This window comes from Garra rufa, chromosome 14 (assembly GCF_049309525.1).
Source record: "Garra rufa chromosome 14, GarRuf1.0, whole genome shotgun sequence".
Classification (NCBI taxonomy): domain Eukaryota; kingdom Metazoa; phylum Chordata; class Actinopteri; order Cypriniformes; family Cyprinidae; genus Garra; species Garra rufa.
The window spans coordinates 4776116-4792590 of NC_133374.1; the positions used below are offsets into that span (position 1 = coordinate 4776116).

The 16475-nt window shown below is 28.6% G+C and overlaps 1 protein-coding gene across 1 annotated transcript in view; it reads left to right on the forward strand.

Annotated features, from left to right (window-relative positions):
• Window positions 1-3828: 3828 nt before the first annotated feature.
• gria4a (glutamate receptor, ionotropic, AMPA 4a) overlaps window positions 3829-16475 on the forward strand; it is a 103153-nt gene continuing 90506 nt past the window's right edge. Inside the window, exon 1 of the mRNA XM_073818285.1 lies at window positions 3829-3970. Coding sequence (XP_073674386.1) covers window positions 3829-3970 — 142 coding nt within the window. The remainder of the gene's footprint in view (window positions 3971-16475) is intronic.

Consider the following 16475-nt stretch of genomic DNA (forward strand, 5'->3'; position numbering starts at 1 on the left):
ACTTTACATTATATGCAAACACAAGCTATGTTACGTCTTGCATCTTAATGCTTATAATGTTAAATCTATTTCTGCCCAAGCTATTTCCTCACTTTTCTATCTAAAATGGCTTAAATTTGAATGTAACAAGCCGAACTGCAAAATTAATGATCCTTTCTTTAAGGTTCTCTGCAACACTCCTACAGCTCATTCATCTCTGCTCTCTGTCTGCAAAGACAGTTTTAGTCAGAAGTTGACAAGTCGGGCCGCTCAAACAAACAGATCATTAAACCGAGACGCCAGGAAGTATTTAATCAACCCCAAAACAGCTCTTAATGTTTGATAATAATGCCCTGTTGAGTTTAGTAACAAATGTGTTTGTTACCTCTGTCAGTGTCGTAGAGGAATACGAAGCGGTTCCAGTCGTAATGGTCCAGGAGGCTCAGTAACGCCCCGCGGATGGACGGCCGCAGCTGAAGCACGAACTGCGTCTCGCCCTCGGCTGGAAAACTGGGCGTCACCAGAGAGATGTGCAGCGCGCTGCAGAACGACGTCAGAGTGTGGACCGAACGCTTGTCATACAGGCCGAAGATCGCAAACACTCCTCGCGAATACTGTGAACAAACTGAGACACACACACAGAGAGAGAGAGAGACAGTTCAGTGTCATCTACGGTAACTGCGCAAAGAACATACTGCATAACTCAGAAAAGAACAAGACAAACAACATCAGCAACTAAGAAAGAAAAAAAACATTTCAAAGCTGAATTTTCAGCATCATTACTCCAGTCTTCAGTGTCACATGATCCTCCAGAAATGATGAAATCAATGCTTTTATTTAGCAAGGATGCTTTAAATTGATCAAAAGTGGACATTTATAATGTTGCAAAAGATTTCTGTTTCAGATAAATGCTGTTTTTCTGAACTTTGCTCATCAAAGAAACCTGAAAAATTCTACTTGGCTGTTTTTTTGAAATCAGAATATTAGAATGATTTCTAAAGGACTAGAGTCAAAAAAAAAAAAAAGCACAGGAATAAATTGAGAAGAAAAAATTGCACAGACTTGATCCAAAGTACAGCAACAACAGTAAAATTTAGAAATATTTTTACTATTGAAAAGAACTTCTTTGTATTTGAATATATATTAAAATGTAATTTATTTCTGTGATCAAAGCTGAATTTTCAGCATCATTACTTCAGTCTTCAGTGTCACATGATCCTTCAGAAATCATTCTAATATGCTGATTTGAAACAGTTGAGTAAATTTTTTTCAGAATTATTTGATGAATAGAAAGATCCAAAGATCAGCATTTATCTGAAATAAAAAGAAATTCAAGAAATTAATACTTTTATTTAGCAAGGGTGCTTTAAATTGTTTAAAAGTGATGATAAAGACATTTATAATGTTACAGAAGATTTTTATTTCAGATGAATGTTGTTCTTCTGAACTTTCTATTCATCAAAGAAACCTGAAAAATTCTACTCAGCTGTTTTCAACATAATAATAATAATAAAAAATGTTTTTTGACTGGCAAAGCAGCATATTAGAATTATTTCTGAAGGATCATAAGACTGGAGTAATGATGCAGAAATTTTATTTTGATCACAGGAATGAATTACATTTGAAAATATGTTCAAATAGAAAACGGTTAAATTTATTGAAATATTTCGAAATTTTGCTGTTTTTTTATTTAACATTTAAAAACTGTCATTATTGAAAATTCCTTCATTAAATACTAAAAAAAAACAGTAATAATTTTTAACTTAACTTAATTACTTAATTTATTTATTTAATTATTTATTTACTTATTTTTGATTGAGAGACTGTTGAAGAAATATCTGTGTATACTATATATAGGATTTCAACACTTTTTATAATACACAGTGTGTATTATAAAAAGTATTGAAATCCTATATAATCCTATATGGACCACAAAACCAGTCATAAGTTTAAATTTGACAAAACTGAGATTTATACATCATATGAAAGCTCAATAAATAAGCTTTCTATTGATGTATGGTTTGTTAGGATAGGACAATATTTGGCTGAGATACATCTATTTGAAAATCTGAAATCTGAGGATGCAAAAAAATCAAAAAGACTGAGAAAATAAAGTTGTACCTTTAAAGTTGTCCAAATTAGGTTCTTAACAATGCATATTACAAATCAAAAATTACATTTTGATATGTTTACAGAAGGAATTTTACAAAAAATCTTCATGGAACATGAACTTTACTTAATTTCTTAATGATTTTTGGCATAAAAGAAAAATCTAAAATTTTGACCCATGCAATGTATTTTTGGCTATTGCTACAAATATACCCCAGCGACTTAAGACTGGTTTTGTGGTCCAGGGTCACATATAGTACATTTAATAATTTATTTTATTTGGAATTTATTTTAAATGAGTAATATATAATATAAAATATTAATGACACTATCAATCAAAAGTTTTTGAACAGTGAGATTTTTAATGTTTTTAAAGAAGTCTCTTCTATTCACCAAAGTATTTGATCCAAAGTACAGCAAAAACCAAAAATGTAATTTATTCCTGCAATTTATAAAGCTACATTTTCAGCATCATTACTCCAGTCTCCAGTCATGACATGATACTTCATAAATCACTCTAATATTCTGATTTGCTGCTCGAAAAACATTTATTATTATTTTTATTGCTGAAAACAGCTGAGTAGAATTTTTCCAGTTTTTTTTTTTGATGAAGAACAGCATTAATCTGAAATAGAAATCTTTTGTAACATTATAAATGTCTTTATTACCACCTTTGATCAATTTAAAGCATCCTTGCTAATAGAGCTGGGCAATATATCTCCATCACGTGCGTTCAGATGGCGCGGTATTTAAAACACTGAGCCATAGATCACTGAATAGCTACGCAATATCGCGTTCAAAATCGCGGATGAATCGCATTCGATTTTGAACGCGATATTGCGTAGCTTTTCAGTGTTTTAAATACCGCGCCATCTGAACGCACGTGATGGAGATTTACTACTAATCACAGAACCGGCTTTACTGATGCGATACGCCCTACTTGCTAAATAAAAAAGCATTAATTTCTATCATTTCTAAAGGATCATGTGACACTGAAGACTAGATTGATGATGCTAAAAATGTAAAACATTGCTTTGATCACAGAAATACATTTTAAAATATATTCAAATAGAAAGCACTTATTTTAAATAGTAAAAATATTTCAAAATTTCACTGTTTTTATTAACTTGCATTGTTATATTATATACTGATGAAATGCCAGACTCCTTATAACAGGATTAACTGTCCTTCATACAAAATATATTTTTTCTTTCATCTTTTTTTCCTTTTGATTTTAAAAATCTGAATATGTTCTTGACAGGTTTTTCTAAGATTTAACTTCAATAATAAACACATTTTATCATGTTTTCCTGAGTGCGAATGAAAGAGAGAGACTACAGTAGTCAGTGTTTAATCTTCAAAGGCGTCGAGCACATCATTTATTCCAGAACACACACACAGAGAGAGTTTGCCTGTCGCTTCTTTGATGTAAGTTTATAACGTTGCATTGTCTGTCGCTTTCTATGAATGACATACTCTAGTTTTCGACTGTAGGATCAAACAGTCTGTTCCTGCGCTTCTCTTTTAACCGTCACTCAGGTGTTTCTGTCATAACCGTCTTTCTCAGAAACTCAGTGTACGACTGTGTTTGTAAAATGTTGATAAAAGACCTGTTTGAAAAGCATCCATCTCTGTGTCTCACAGGACCTGTTGAGCATTTATTGTTTAAAGAGTGCTTTACGCTGTCAGATGCTAATCCTCCATCATCATTTACTGTCTGATTCATCGACAGATCAATTAATGGCAGGACGAACCGTCTGTCCGGATATTTATAGACTCAACGCCACTCTCTACTCAGAATATCAGCGGCAGACGGTCGCCATGGAGATACAGACCACAGTTAGTAAAAGTGATGATCAGGATGGATGGATTGAAAAGGAAGGTATAGAGGAGGAATGATTTGATCCAAAGTACAGCAAAACTGTAAAATTGTAAAATATTTTTACTATTTAAAATAACTGCTTTCTATTTGAATGTATTTGAAAATGTGATTTATTTCTGTGATCAAAGCTGAATTTTTCAGCATCATTACTCCAGTCTTCAGTGTCACATGATCCTTCAGAAATCATTTTAATTTTCTAATTTTAAAATTAATTTTTTAAAATCAAATTTTTTCAGGATTCTTTGATTAATAGAAAGATCCAAAGATCGGCATTTCTCTGTGTCCATATATATATGTATATATATATATATTATAATATGGATGCTTTATAATTGATAAAAAGTGATGATAAAACATTTATAATGTTACAAAAGATTTCTATTTCAGATTTTCCTCTGAACTGTCTATTCATCAAAGAAACCTGAAAAGAAATTGTACTCAGCTGTTTTTAACATAATAATAATAAATGTTTTTTGAGCAGCAAATCAGAATATTAGAATGATTTCTGAAGGATCATGTGACTGGAGTAATGATGCTAAAAATTCAGCTTTGAAATCACAGGAATAAATTACATTTTAAAATATATTTAAATAGAAAGCAGTTATTTTAAATAGTAAAAATATTTCAAAATTTTACTGTTTTTGCTGTACTTTGAATCAAATAAATGCAGGCTTAAAAAAACATTAAAAAATCGTGAAATATTTTTACTATTTAAAATAACTGCTTTCTATTTGAATATATTTTAAAATGTAATTTATTTCTGTGATCAAAGCTGAAGCTTTAGCATCATTACTTCGGTCTTCAGTGTCACATGAAATCAGAAATCATTCTAAGATGCTGATTTGCTGTTTAAGAAACATTTATTATTATCAATATTTAAAACAGTTTTAAAACAGTTTTTTTCAGGATTCTTTGATTAATAGAAAGATCCAACAATCAGCATTTATCTGAAATAAAAAGCTTTTGTTACATTATACACTACACTATTTAAAAGCTTGGAGTCTAAAAGAAAAATAGAAATTTTAGAAATTAATACTTTTTTTAAGCAAGAATGATTTAAATTGATCAGAAGTGATGATAAAGGCATTTATAATATTACAAAAGGTTTCTACTTCAGATAAATGCTGTTCTTCCGAGCCTCCTATTCATCAAAGAAACCCGAAAAAAAAATTCAAGATGGTAATAATAATAAATGTTTTTTTGAGCAGCAAATCAGCATATTAGAATGATTTCTGAAGGATCACGTGACACTGAAGACTGGAGTAATGATGCTAAATATTCAGCTTTGAAATCACCAGAATAAATTACATTTTAAAATATATTCAAATAGAAAACCGTTATTTTGAATAGTAAAAATATTTCAGATTTTTACTGTTTTTTTATTTTGCATTTAATAACTGTAGTTATTGAAAATTCTGTCATTAAATACTAAAAAATAGTAATAAGAAAAGTCACATTTCACCCCAAAATTAAAAGTAGTGCAAATAATGAAATAAATAAATGCAAATAAGCATTAGAATTTTTATTTATTTATTTTTTGCATTGAGAGATTGTTGTAATGACAGTATTTTCCCTCCAAATTTTTAATTACTGTAATACATCCAGGTTGTCAACTTTTCTGTATTCAGTCATTCTAATTATTCTTAGAGAAATATTAGAGAAATATATCTCAGAAATATTATAATAAAGTCGAAACATTACAAGAATAAAGTCTAAATACTTCGAGAATAAAGTCTAAATATTACGAGAATAAAGTCTAAATATTATGAGAATAAAGTTGAAATATTACGAGAATAAAGTCAAAATATTATTAGAATAAAGTCGAAATATTACGAGAATAAAGTTGAAATACTAGGAGAATAAAGTCAAAATATTAGGAGAATAAATTTGAAATATTAGGAGAATAAATTTGAAATATTAGGAGAATAAAGTCTAAATATTATGAGAATAAAGTCTAAATATTATGAGAATAAAGTCTAAATATTATGAGAATAAGGTTGAAATATTACGAGAATAAAGTCGAAATGCTACAAGAATAAAGTCTAAATATTACGAGAATAAAGTCAAAATATTATGAGAATAAAGTCGAAATATTACGAGAATAAAGTCGAAATGCTACAAGAATAAAGTCGAAATGTTACGAGAATAAAGTCTAAATATTACGAGAATAAAGTCAAAATATTATGAGAATAAAGTCGAAATATTACGAGAATAAAGTTGAAATACTAGGAGAATAAATTTGAAATATTAGGAGAATAAATTTGAAATATTAGGAGAATAAAGTCTAAATATTACGAGAATAAGGTCAAAATATTATGAGAATAAAGTCGAAATATTACGAGAATAAAGTTGAAATACTAGGAGAATAAAGTCAAAATATTAGGAGAATAAATTTGAAATATTAGGAGAATAAATTTGAAATATTAGGAGAATAAAGTCTAAATATTACGAGAATAAAGTCTAAATATTACGAGAATAAAGTCGAAATATTATGAGAATAAAGTCGAAATATTACGAGAATAAAGTTGAAATACTAGGAGAATAAAGTCAAAATATTAAGAGAATAAATTTGAAATATTAGGAGAATAAATTTGAAATATTAGGAGAATAAAGTCTAAATATTACGAGAATAAAGTCTAAATACTACGAGAATAAAGTTGAAAAATTATGAGAATAAAGTCGAAATACTACGAGAATTGGTCTCTTCACATTTCCTAACTCATCCAATCAGACTCTATTTTGCTAATAATGCTCATTTTCACGATAGAATCAAGTCTTGTCCTACATTTTCTTCTTATCGAGCGTCTCTTTTCTCTCAGAATTACATCAGGGTAAAATGAGTTGTGAAAAGCGTTTCATGTCTGACTTCAGTGGCATCAGAGACGTCTCTCTGTCTGTGTTTCGGTGTTAAAAAAGGCCGTTTTTACAGTCTTGTGTTCTGTGAATGTTATAGTTGCTTGTCCTTTGGGGAATAAGAAGAGCGGATCTTTTTTAACACAGCCTTGAGGTGTCTGAGACTCATGTTTTTAAGAGTGTGTGTGTATGTGTGTTTCTTAACAACCTTCAGGGTGTGATGAAAACATGGTACAGTCTGCTCTAACACTGATGTCCCTCTGTTAAACCGTCTAAATTTAACACACCAGTCGACCTGACCTTTTGGCAGCCCACGCTAATACACACTTACGTTACGTTATCAGTCTTTCATATTCTGATGAATGTTTGAAATCATCTTTAGACAGAAATAATTGAGCTCAACTGTGTGGACTCTCCATTTATTATAGTCATCCAAACTATTCCAGCTTCCCCTTCCTTACACTGACAACATGGCTTATGTAAGTTTCGGGAGTCATTTTTCTTTTCCTATTTAAAGTGAAGTACTGTGAAAAGTGATGAAATACACAGCCAATCAGAATGCACTGCTATGTGGTGCAGCAACCAATGGAATTCCATTGTGGGTGGAGCTACATAGTGTGATGCCACATAAGTAGAATCCAAACTGGTAAAATTACTTTTTGCACTTCACTTGTCACAATACTACCATGACGTTTTAGTGGCACGTTAAACAAAACAAAAAACAAAGATTACGAGATTACGGTCGTAATATTTCAAGAATAAAGTCGAAATTGTGAGAATAAAGTAAAAAAAATTACGAGAATAAAGTCAAAATATTACGAGAATGAAGTCCAAATACTATGAGAATAAATTTGGAATATTATGAGAATAAATTCAAAATATTACGATTATAAAGTCGAAATATTATGATTCTAAAGTCGAAATACTATGAGAATAAAGTTGAAATATTACGTGAATAAAGTCAAAATAGTACGAGAATAAAGTCGAAATACTACGAGAATAAGGTCAAAATAAAATAAAAATGTTTATTCTCTAAATATTTTAACTTAACTTTATTTTTGTAATTTTGACTTTATTTTCAAAATATTTTGACTTTATTCTCGAAATATTTAAACTTATTCTCGTAATTTCTATTTTATTCTCAACATTTTTACTTAATTATCGTAATTTCAACTACGTTCTCAAAATATTTAAACTTTATTCTTAAAACATTTCGACTATGCTCAAAACAGTTTGACTTTTCTCAACTTTAAACATTATTCTCATACTGTAATTTTGCCTTTACTCGAAACATTTCAACTTTATTCTCGAAATATTTTGACTTTATTCTCGAAACATTTCAACTTTATTCTAGAAATATTTCGACTTTATTCTCATAATTTCAACTTTATTTTTTAAAAATTCTGACTATTCTCTAAATATTTTGACTTTATTCTCGAAAACATTTAGACTTTATTGTAGTAATTTCGACTTAATTCTCAAAATATTATGACTTTATTTTTCGAAACATTTCGACGTTTGTATTTTCGACTTTATTTTCGAAATATTTTGACTTTATTCTAGAAATATTTTAACTTTATTCTTGTAATATTTCAACTTTATTCTCATAATATTTCAACTTTGTGCTTGAAACATTTCGACTTTATCCTCAAAACATTTCAACTTTATTCTAGAAATATTTCAACTTTATTCTCAAAATATTTTGACTTTATTCTCGAAAAAATTGTAATATATTGTCGTTATTTAGATTTTATTCTCAAAACATTTAGACTTTATTCTCGTAATTTTGACTTTATTCTCAAAATATTACTTTATTCTCGAAACATTTCGACTTTTTGTAATTTCGACTTTATTTTCGAAATATTTCGACTTTATTCATATAATTAAGACAATTCTCAAAACATTTTGAGTTTTCTAGACTAAACATTTCGACTTTATTCTCTAAACATTTCAACTTTATTCTAGAAATATTTAGACTTTATTTTCGAAAAATTCCGACTTTATTCTCAAAATATTTCGACTTTATTCTCGAAAACATTTAGACCTTTTGTAATTTCGACTTTATTTTCGAAATATTTTGATATTATTCTCGTAATTTCAACTTTATTCTCAGAATATTTCGACTTTATTCTCATAATTTAGACAATTCTCGAAACATTTTGAGTTTTCTTGACTTTAAACATTTCGACTTTATTCTCAAAACATTTTAACTTTATTCTAGAAATATTTAGACTTTATTCTCATAATTTCGATTTTATTTAAAAAAAATTCTGCCTTTATTCTCGAAACTTTTCGACTTTTTGTAATTTCGACTTTATTTTCGAAATATTTCGACTTTATTCACATAATTTAGACAATTCTCAAAACATTTTGAGTTTTCTAGACTAAACATTTCGACTTTATTCTCTAAACATTTCAACTTTATTCTAGAAATATTTAGACTTTATTTTCATAATTTAGATTTTATTTTCGAAAAATTCCAACTTTATTCTCAAAATATTTCGACTTTATTCTCGAAAACATTTAGACCTTTTGTAATTTCGACTTTATTTTCGAAATATTTTGATATTATTCTCGTAATTTCAACTTTATTCTCAGAATATTTCGACTTTATTCTCATAATTTAGACAATTCTCGAAACATTTTGAGTTTTCTTGACTTTAAACATTTCGACTTTATTCTCAAAACATTTTAACTTTATTCTAGAAATATTTAGACTTTATTCTCATAATTTCGATTTTATTTAAAAAAAATTCTGCCTTTATTCTCGAAACTTTTCGACTTTTTGTAATTTCGACTTTATTTTCGAAATATTTCGACTTTATTCACATAATTTAGACAATTCTCAAAACATTTTGAGTTTTCTAGACTAAACATTTCGACTTTATTCTCTAAACATTTCAACTTTATTCTAGAAATATTTCGACTTTATTCTCATAATTTAGATTTAATTTTCGAAAAATTCCGACTTTATTCTCAAAATATTTCGACTTTATTCTCGAAAGCATTTAGACCTTTTGTAATTTCGACTTTATTTTCGAAATATTTTGATATTATTCTCGTAATTTCAACTTTATTCTCAGAATATTTCGACTTTATTCTCATAATTTAGACAATTCTCGAAACATTTTGAGTTTTCTTGACTTTAAACATTTCGACTTTTTTCTCAAAACATTTTAACTTTATTCTAGAAATATTTAGACTTTATTCTCATAATTTCGATTTTATTTTAAAAAAATTGCCTTTATTCTCAAAACATTTTGACTTTTTGTAATTTCGACTTTATTTTCGAAATATTTTGACTTTATTCTCGTAATTTCAAATTATTCTCAGAATATTTCAACTTTATTCTCATTATTTCGACAATTCTCGAAACATTTCGACTTTATTTTTTAAAAAAAAACATTTTTTTGGAAGATTTCGACTTTAATCTCGTAATCTTCTATTTTTTTTTTTACATGCCACTAAATCTCTGTCATACAATACATATCGATATATATAGGTATAATCAACTTGGTTGTAACAGTTAAAGTAATGTAAAAACTCAGTTGTCATGACTTCCTGATATATTTATAGAATCCTTTTTTTTCAGCTCTTGAATAAGATACATGGAGTTTTCTACCATCAAACTGGACATCTGTTCTCCTCTGCAAGGTAGGAGTGATTTGTTACGTATTGATTAATAAGCAGTGATTGATGGATCAGAGCTGTAAGCTGACATCATCACTGTGGGCCCAGCGGTGTGATGACCTCATATAACACACAGATTTGTTTGGGCTGATGGGTTCTGTCGTGCGCTCTAAACACAGTTAACTTTAATAAAATCACTCTGGGACTATAATAGAAACAGAGCTATTAATCAGAAACACAGAAGAAGAGAGAGAGGCTGGAGTAGCCTGTGGGTCTACAGGTCACAAACAGATTGATTTACCATTTACCAAAACACACATCATTCCACTGAGACACTGTATGAAAGACCTCACCATACACTACTTTTGCACCGAGACACCATGAATTATCTATCATACCAGAATTATTATTTTACATTGTAATACATATACAGTACAGACCAAAAGTTTGGGCACACCTTCTCATTCAAATGAATAATAAATAATAATAATAAATATATATAAATTAATAAATAAATATTTTTTAAATGGGTTTTTATACAAAAACTGCTTTTTTATGTAAAATTCACTTTATAAAAGACCCACATTTCTAACTTTAATTCATGGGGATAACATGGATAATTTCACATGGTTTAGTGTAAGATTTTTGCCCATCTTTTGGAAAATCCAGTTTTAAAAGTAAAAAAAAAACAACTACAAATAACTTTTACCAGTAGGTGGCTGCAGAGCTCCACTATTTGCTATTTGCTATTTTTCAGTTGTTTTTTCAGTTGTATTCATATCTACAGTACAGACCAAAAGTTTGGACACACCTGAATGAGAAGGTGTGTCCAAACTTTTGGTCTGTACTGTATATATATAATATTTGATATAATAGGACAAATATATATATATATATATATATATATATATATATATTTATTTATTTATTAATAATTATTAATTAATATATATTTACAATAAATAAATATATGGGCAATATTATAGTTTTCATCTGTCTAGTTTGACTAAGCTAGTGACAGATAAATTCATGCCAGTTTTATGTCACCCTCCCTTTTAAAAGGTTATAAGTGTATTTATTTTGCTGTCTTTACGATGCACAATTATATGGTTAATTGTGTTTTATTACTTATTTATGTATTTAGCATTGTTGTTTCCTATTAGAACAGATCTGTGACTTCTTGTTGGTTAGCAACCCACTCGTAGAGAAATCTGATATAACAAACGGTTATGGTTTAATCTAAACAGAAACACTCAATGACATGAAGTGTGGCCAAGTATGGTGTCCCATACTTGGAATTTGTGCTCTGCATTTAACCCATCCCAATGCTGGACATTCACAATCCCCATCTACAATCCCTGCCAGATTTGGGACTCAAACCCACAACCTTTAGGTTACAAGTCCGACTCTCTAACCATTAGACCTTTTTTTTTTTTATAAATTTTGAGTTTGCAACTCACAATTTTTACTTTTTTTATGAATTCAAAGTTTACATCTTGCAATTTTTACTTTTTTCTAAGAATTTTCAGTTTATACCTTGCAAATTTTTTTATATAAATTCTGAGTTTACATCTCGCAATTGTTTTCTATTCAATTCAATTCATATTGCTTTATTGGCATGACATACTTGGGTACATATTGCCAAAGCACTGTATAGAGCAGAATAATCAAAAACAAAAATACATATAATATACATCCATAATAAAAAATAAAAAACAGAATACATCCATATATATATTTATATAAACATGAATGGTTCTACTAATGCAGATGTGTTCACTCTTTACTTCTTAGTTTGTGACATTTGTAAATTCTGAGTTTACATCTAACAATTTTTACTGTTTTATTATGAATTCTGAGTTTACATCTCACAATTTTTACTGTTTTTAATATGAATTCTCAGTTTACATCTCGCAATTTGTGTTTTTGTCTGAATTCTGAGTTTACATCTCACAATTTTTTACCGTTTTTATTATGAATTCTAAGTTTACATCTCGCAATTTGTTTTTGTCTGAATTCTGAGTTTACAACTTGCAATTTATACTTTTTTATTATGAATTCTAAGTTTACATCTAACAATTTTTACTGTTTTATTATGAATTCTGAGTTTACATCTCGCAATTTTTACTGTTTTTAATATGAATTCTAAGTTTACATCTTGCAATTTGTGTTTTTGTCTGAATTCTGAGTTTACATCTCGCATTTTGTGTTTGTCTGAATTCTGAGTTTACATCTCGCATTTTGTGTTTGTCTGAATTCTGAGTTTACATCTCGCATTTTGTGTTTTTGTCTGAATTCTGAGTTTACATCTCGCAATTTTTACTGTTTTTAATATGAATTCTAAGTTTACATCTTGCAATTTGTGTTTTTGTCTGAATTCTGAGTTTACATCTCGCATTTTGTGTTTGTCTGAATTCTGAGTTTACATCTCGCATTTTGTGTTTGTCTGAATTCTGAGTTTACATCTCGCATTTTGTGTTTTTGTCTGAATTCTGAGTTTACATCTCGCAATTTTTTACTTTTCTCTGAATTCTCAGTTTACATCTCGCAATTGTTACTCTTTTTCTATGACTTCTCAGTTTACATCTCACAATTTTTTCTATGAATTTGGACATTACAACTCATTAATTGTACTTTTTCGATGAATTCAGACTTTACAGCTCACAATTTTTACTTTACAACTTACAAATTAAATTTTTTTCTATGATTTCTGACTTTACATCTCACAATTTGTACTTTTTTCCTATGATTTCTGACTTTACAACTCACAAATTGTACTTTTTTTCTATAAATTATGACTTTAAATCTCACAATTTTTACTTTTCTTCTATGAATTCTAACCTTACAACTCACAATTTTAACTTATTTTCTATGAATTCTGAATTTAAATCTCAATTTTTACTTTTCTTCTATGAATTCTAACCTTACAACTCACAATTTTAACTTATTTTCTATGAATTCTGAATTTAAATCTCAATTTTTACTTTTCTTCTATGAATTCTAACCTTACAACTCACAATTTTAACTTATTTTCTATGAATTCTGAATTTAAATCTCAATTTTTACTTTTCTTCTATGAATTCTAACCTTACAACTCACAATTTTAACTTATTTTCTATGAATTCTGAATTTAAATCTCAATTTTTATTTTTTCTTTGAATTCTGACTTTACAATTCACAAATTTTACTTTTTTCTCTATGAATTCTGACTTTACATCTCACAATTTGCACTTTTTTCCTATGATTTCTGACTTTACAACTCACAAATTTTACTTTTTTCTATAAATTATGACTTTAAATCTCACAATTTTTACTTTTCTTCTATGAATTCTAACCTTACAACTCACAATTTTAACTTATTTTCTATGAATTCTGAATTTAAATCTCAATTTTTACTTTTCTTCTATGAATTCTAACCTTACAACTCACAATTTTTACTTATGTTCTATGAATTCTGAATTTAAATCTCAATTTTTATTTTTTCTTTAAATTCTGACTTTATAACTGACCAATTTTACTTTTTTCCTATGAAAACTGACTTTACATCCCACAATTTTTACTGTTTAAAAGTAAACCCTACCAATATTTTTTCAGTATAACTAAATGTTAACAAAAATGATAAATAAATCTAGTAATAAATATATTGCTTATTATTAGTTAATGTTAGTTAATGCAGTAATTAATGTTAATTGTAAAAATGACCAAAATCGTAATAGCATTTTTGGTTCATTCATCACTCCGGAAATGTAAGGTCAAGTTGAGTGTATTGCATTTTTGGATATGGTTGTTTAATGCAATTTGCATACGTAAAAAAAAATTACTGCAAAAACAGTATGAATAGTATGCCATTCCAAACATAAGCCATGTGTTTCCCCGAGTGAATCAAGTCTGAGTCTTGTTTTAGATCTGAAAATACACATCCGCTCTGTTCTTAAATGCATACACACACACACACACACACACACACACACACACACACACACACACACACACACACACACACACACACACACACTTCCTGCTCAGTAAGAAGTCATGATCAGCCCACTTTCAGCAAAGTGACTTGCTGTTTTCGTTACTGTGACAACACAGCTGTCAATCAAGGCTGGACCATGGCAACGGGGCTTTACCATGACTGCCAATAAAGTTGTTTCCATTAATGGAATAAGCTTTTTATTGCCGTGGAGCGAGAGACAGATGGACACATAGAGAGAGAAAGAAATGAATGTATAAACAAAACACAATTTAAAGTGTTAATACAGCAGCTGATAACTCAAGGAAAATGAATATACAAGAGCACAAACTCTTCTGTCTTATTGCTTAATTAAATTCTGACAAAGTTATTTCCGATTTGGCCTGAAGTAGATTGTTAGATACAAACACTTTTTTTGTTCATCTCAAAACTCAGTGAGTGATTAAAAAGTTACTGAAAAAAAAAGTTACTGAAATTAAAAAAAACTGACTTTCTGACGATGTATTTAACCAAACATGTCTCTTGTTTGTGTGTGTGTGTGTGTGTGTGTGTGTGTGTGTGTGTGTGTGTGTGTGTGTGTGTGTGTGTGTGTGTGTGTGTGACAAGGCAAGCTTTCTTCTGATTGGTTCCTGACAGAATGAATCATCAAACTATTTCTGTTGCAGCAAATCAGCCATTATGTGTTGCCAAGGTAACCAAGTATACATACGCACTCACACATAGACACACACACTTACACACACACACACACACACACACACACACACACACACACACACACACACACACACACACACACACACACACACAGATGGCAGAGACACAGCAAACACAGGTTCAAGCTCTACCTGGATTGCTGTAGGCTGCTGCATCTGTGCATTTCGATCCGTCAGTCAAACCAAATACAGTCAAATTATATTTCTAAATCTATTACATTGTATCTTGCATTAAGAACCTATTAAGATTTTTCACAATATTGTGACAATTAAGCACATTTCCTGACAAATTCACATTACTATAATGCATCCAGATAGTTTGTTAGAAATTTGTAGTATTTTCTCTCTTTAACTATTTGAATTAAGTATAACTTCAGAACAATTACATGAATTTTAAATGTAATAATTGACTATGATATTTAGGGATGCACCGAAATTAAAATTCTTGGCAGAGGCCGAACAAAATTACACACTGGGGCGATTATCGAAAACGTTTTTTTTTTCGTCTTTTTTACCTATGTATTTTGCCATTTTTTTTCTCAATTGCATAAATGAAATTATTTGCTTTTTACAGTTTTGTCTTGCTTTTCAAAGAAAAAGATAAATTACAAAACAATTTTAAAATGTTTACTTAACACTGACATTTTTTACATTCTAGTAGACATTATAGCCTACCAACAAAGCACAATTTAACTTAAAGTTAGTAAAATAATATTCTTTGGCCATTTTTAAGACCCCCTTCTTGAATCAGGCATGTGTTTTTAATAAATGCAGCCTTGCTGAGCAAAGGAGAATGTTATAAAAAATGTATTCATAGAGCTGTTGTAATGGGGGAAAATACAAATAAAAATCATTTTATATATTTATTAAATTAATATTATTATTATTTCTTATATTTATCTATAACTTTTTCAAAATAACATTATTTATCTATTTATTTAACTTGTGTATAGTATTACAGCTTATAATTTAAATGAGGAAAAAGTGTATTACAATACTTTTTGTAATTCCTATTATTGAGAAAAATAAACATTACACAAAATCTGGATGCATGAATTTTACAATTTTTCATTAATATTACTAAAAATAGGCTTTATATTCTTTATACAAATATAAAGTAATTTATTTTTTCTATTTTGTTTTATATCAGTTATAAAAAATGATTTTAATAGTTTTTACAATAATTCTTTGTAACTTTAATTTTTATTCATTTTTTTTAGTTTGTATTTTTCATCTAATAATTACAATTTATTTAATCTTTATTTCTTTTACTGAAAATTTTTTAATAGTTTATAAAAATATTTCTTTGTAGCTCTAATTTATTTTTATTTTA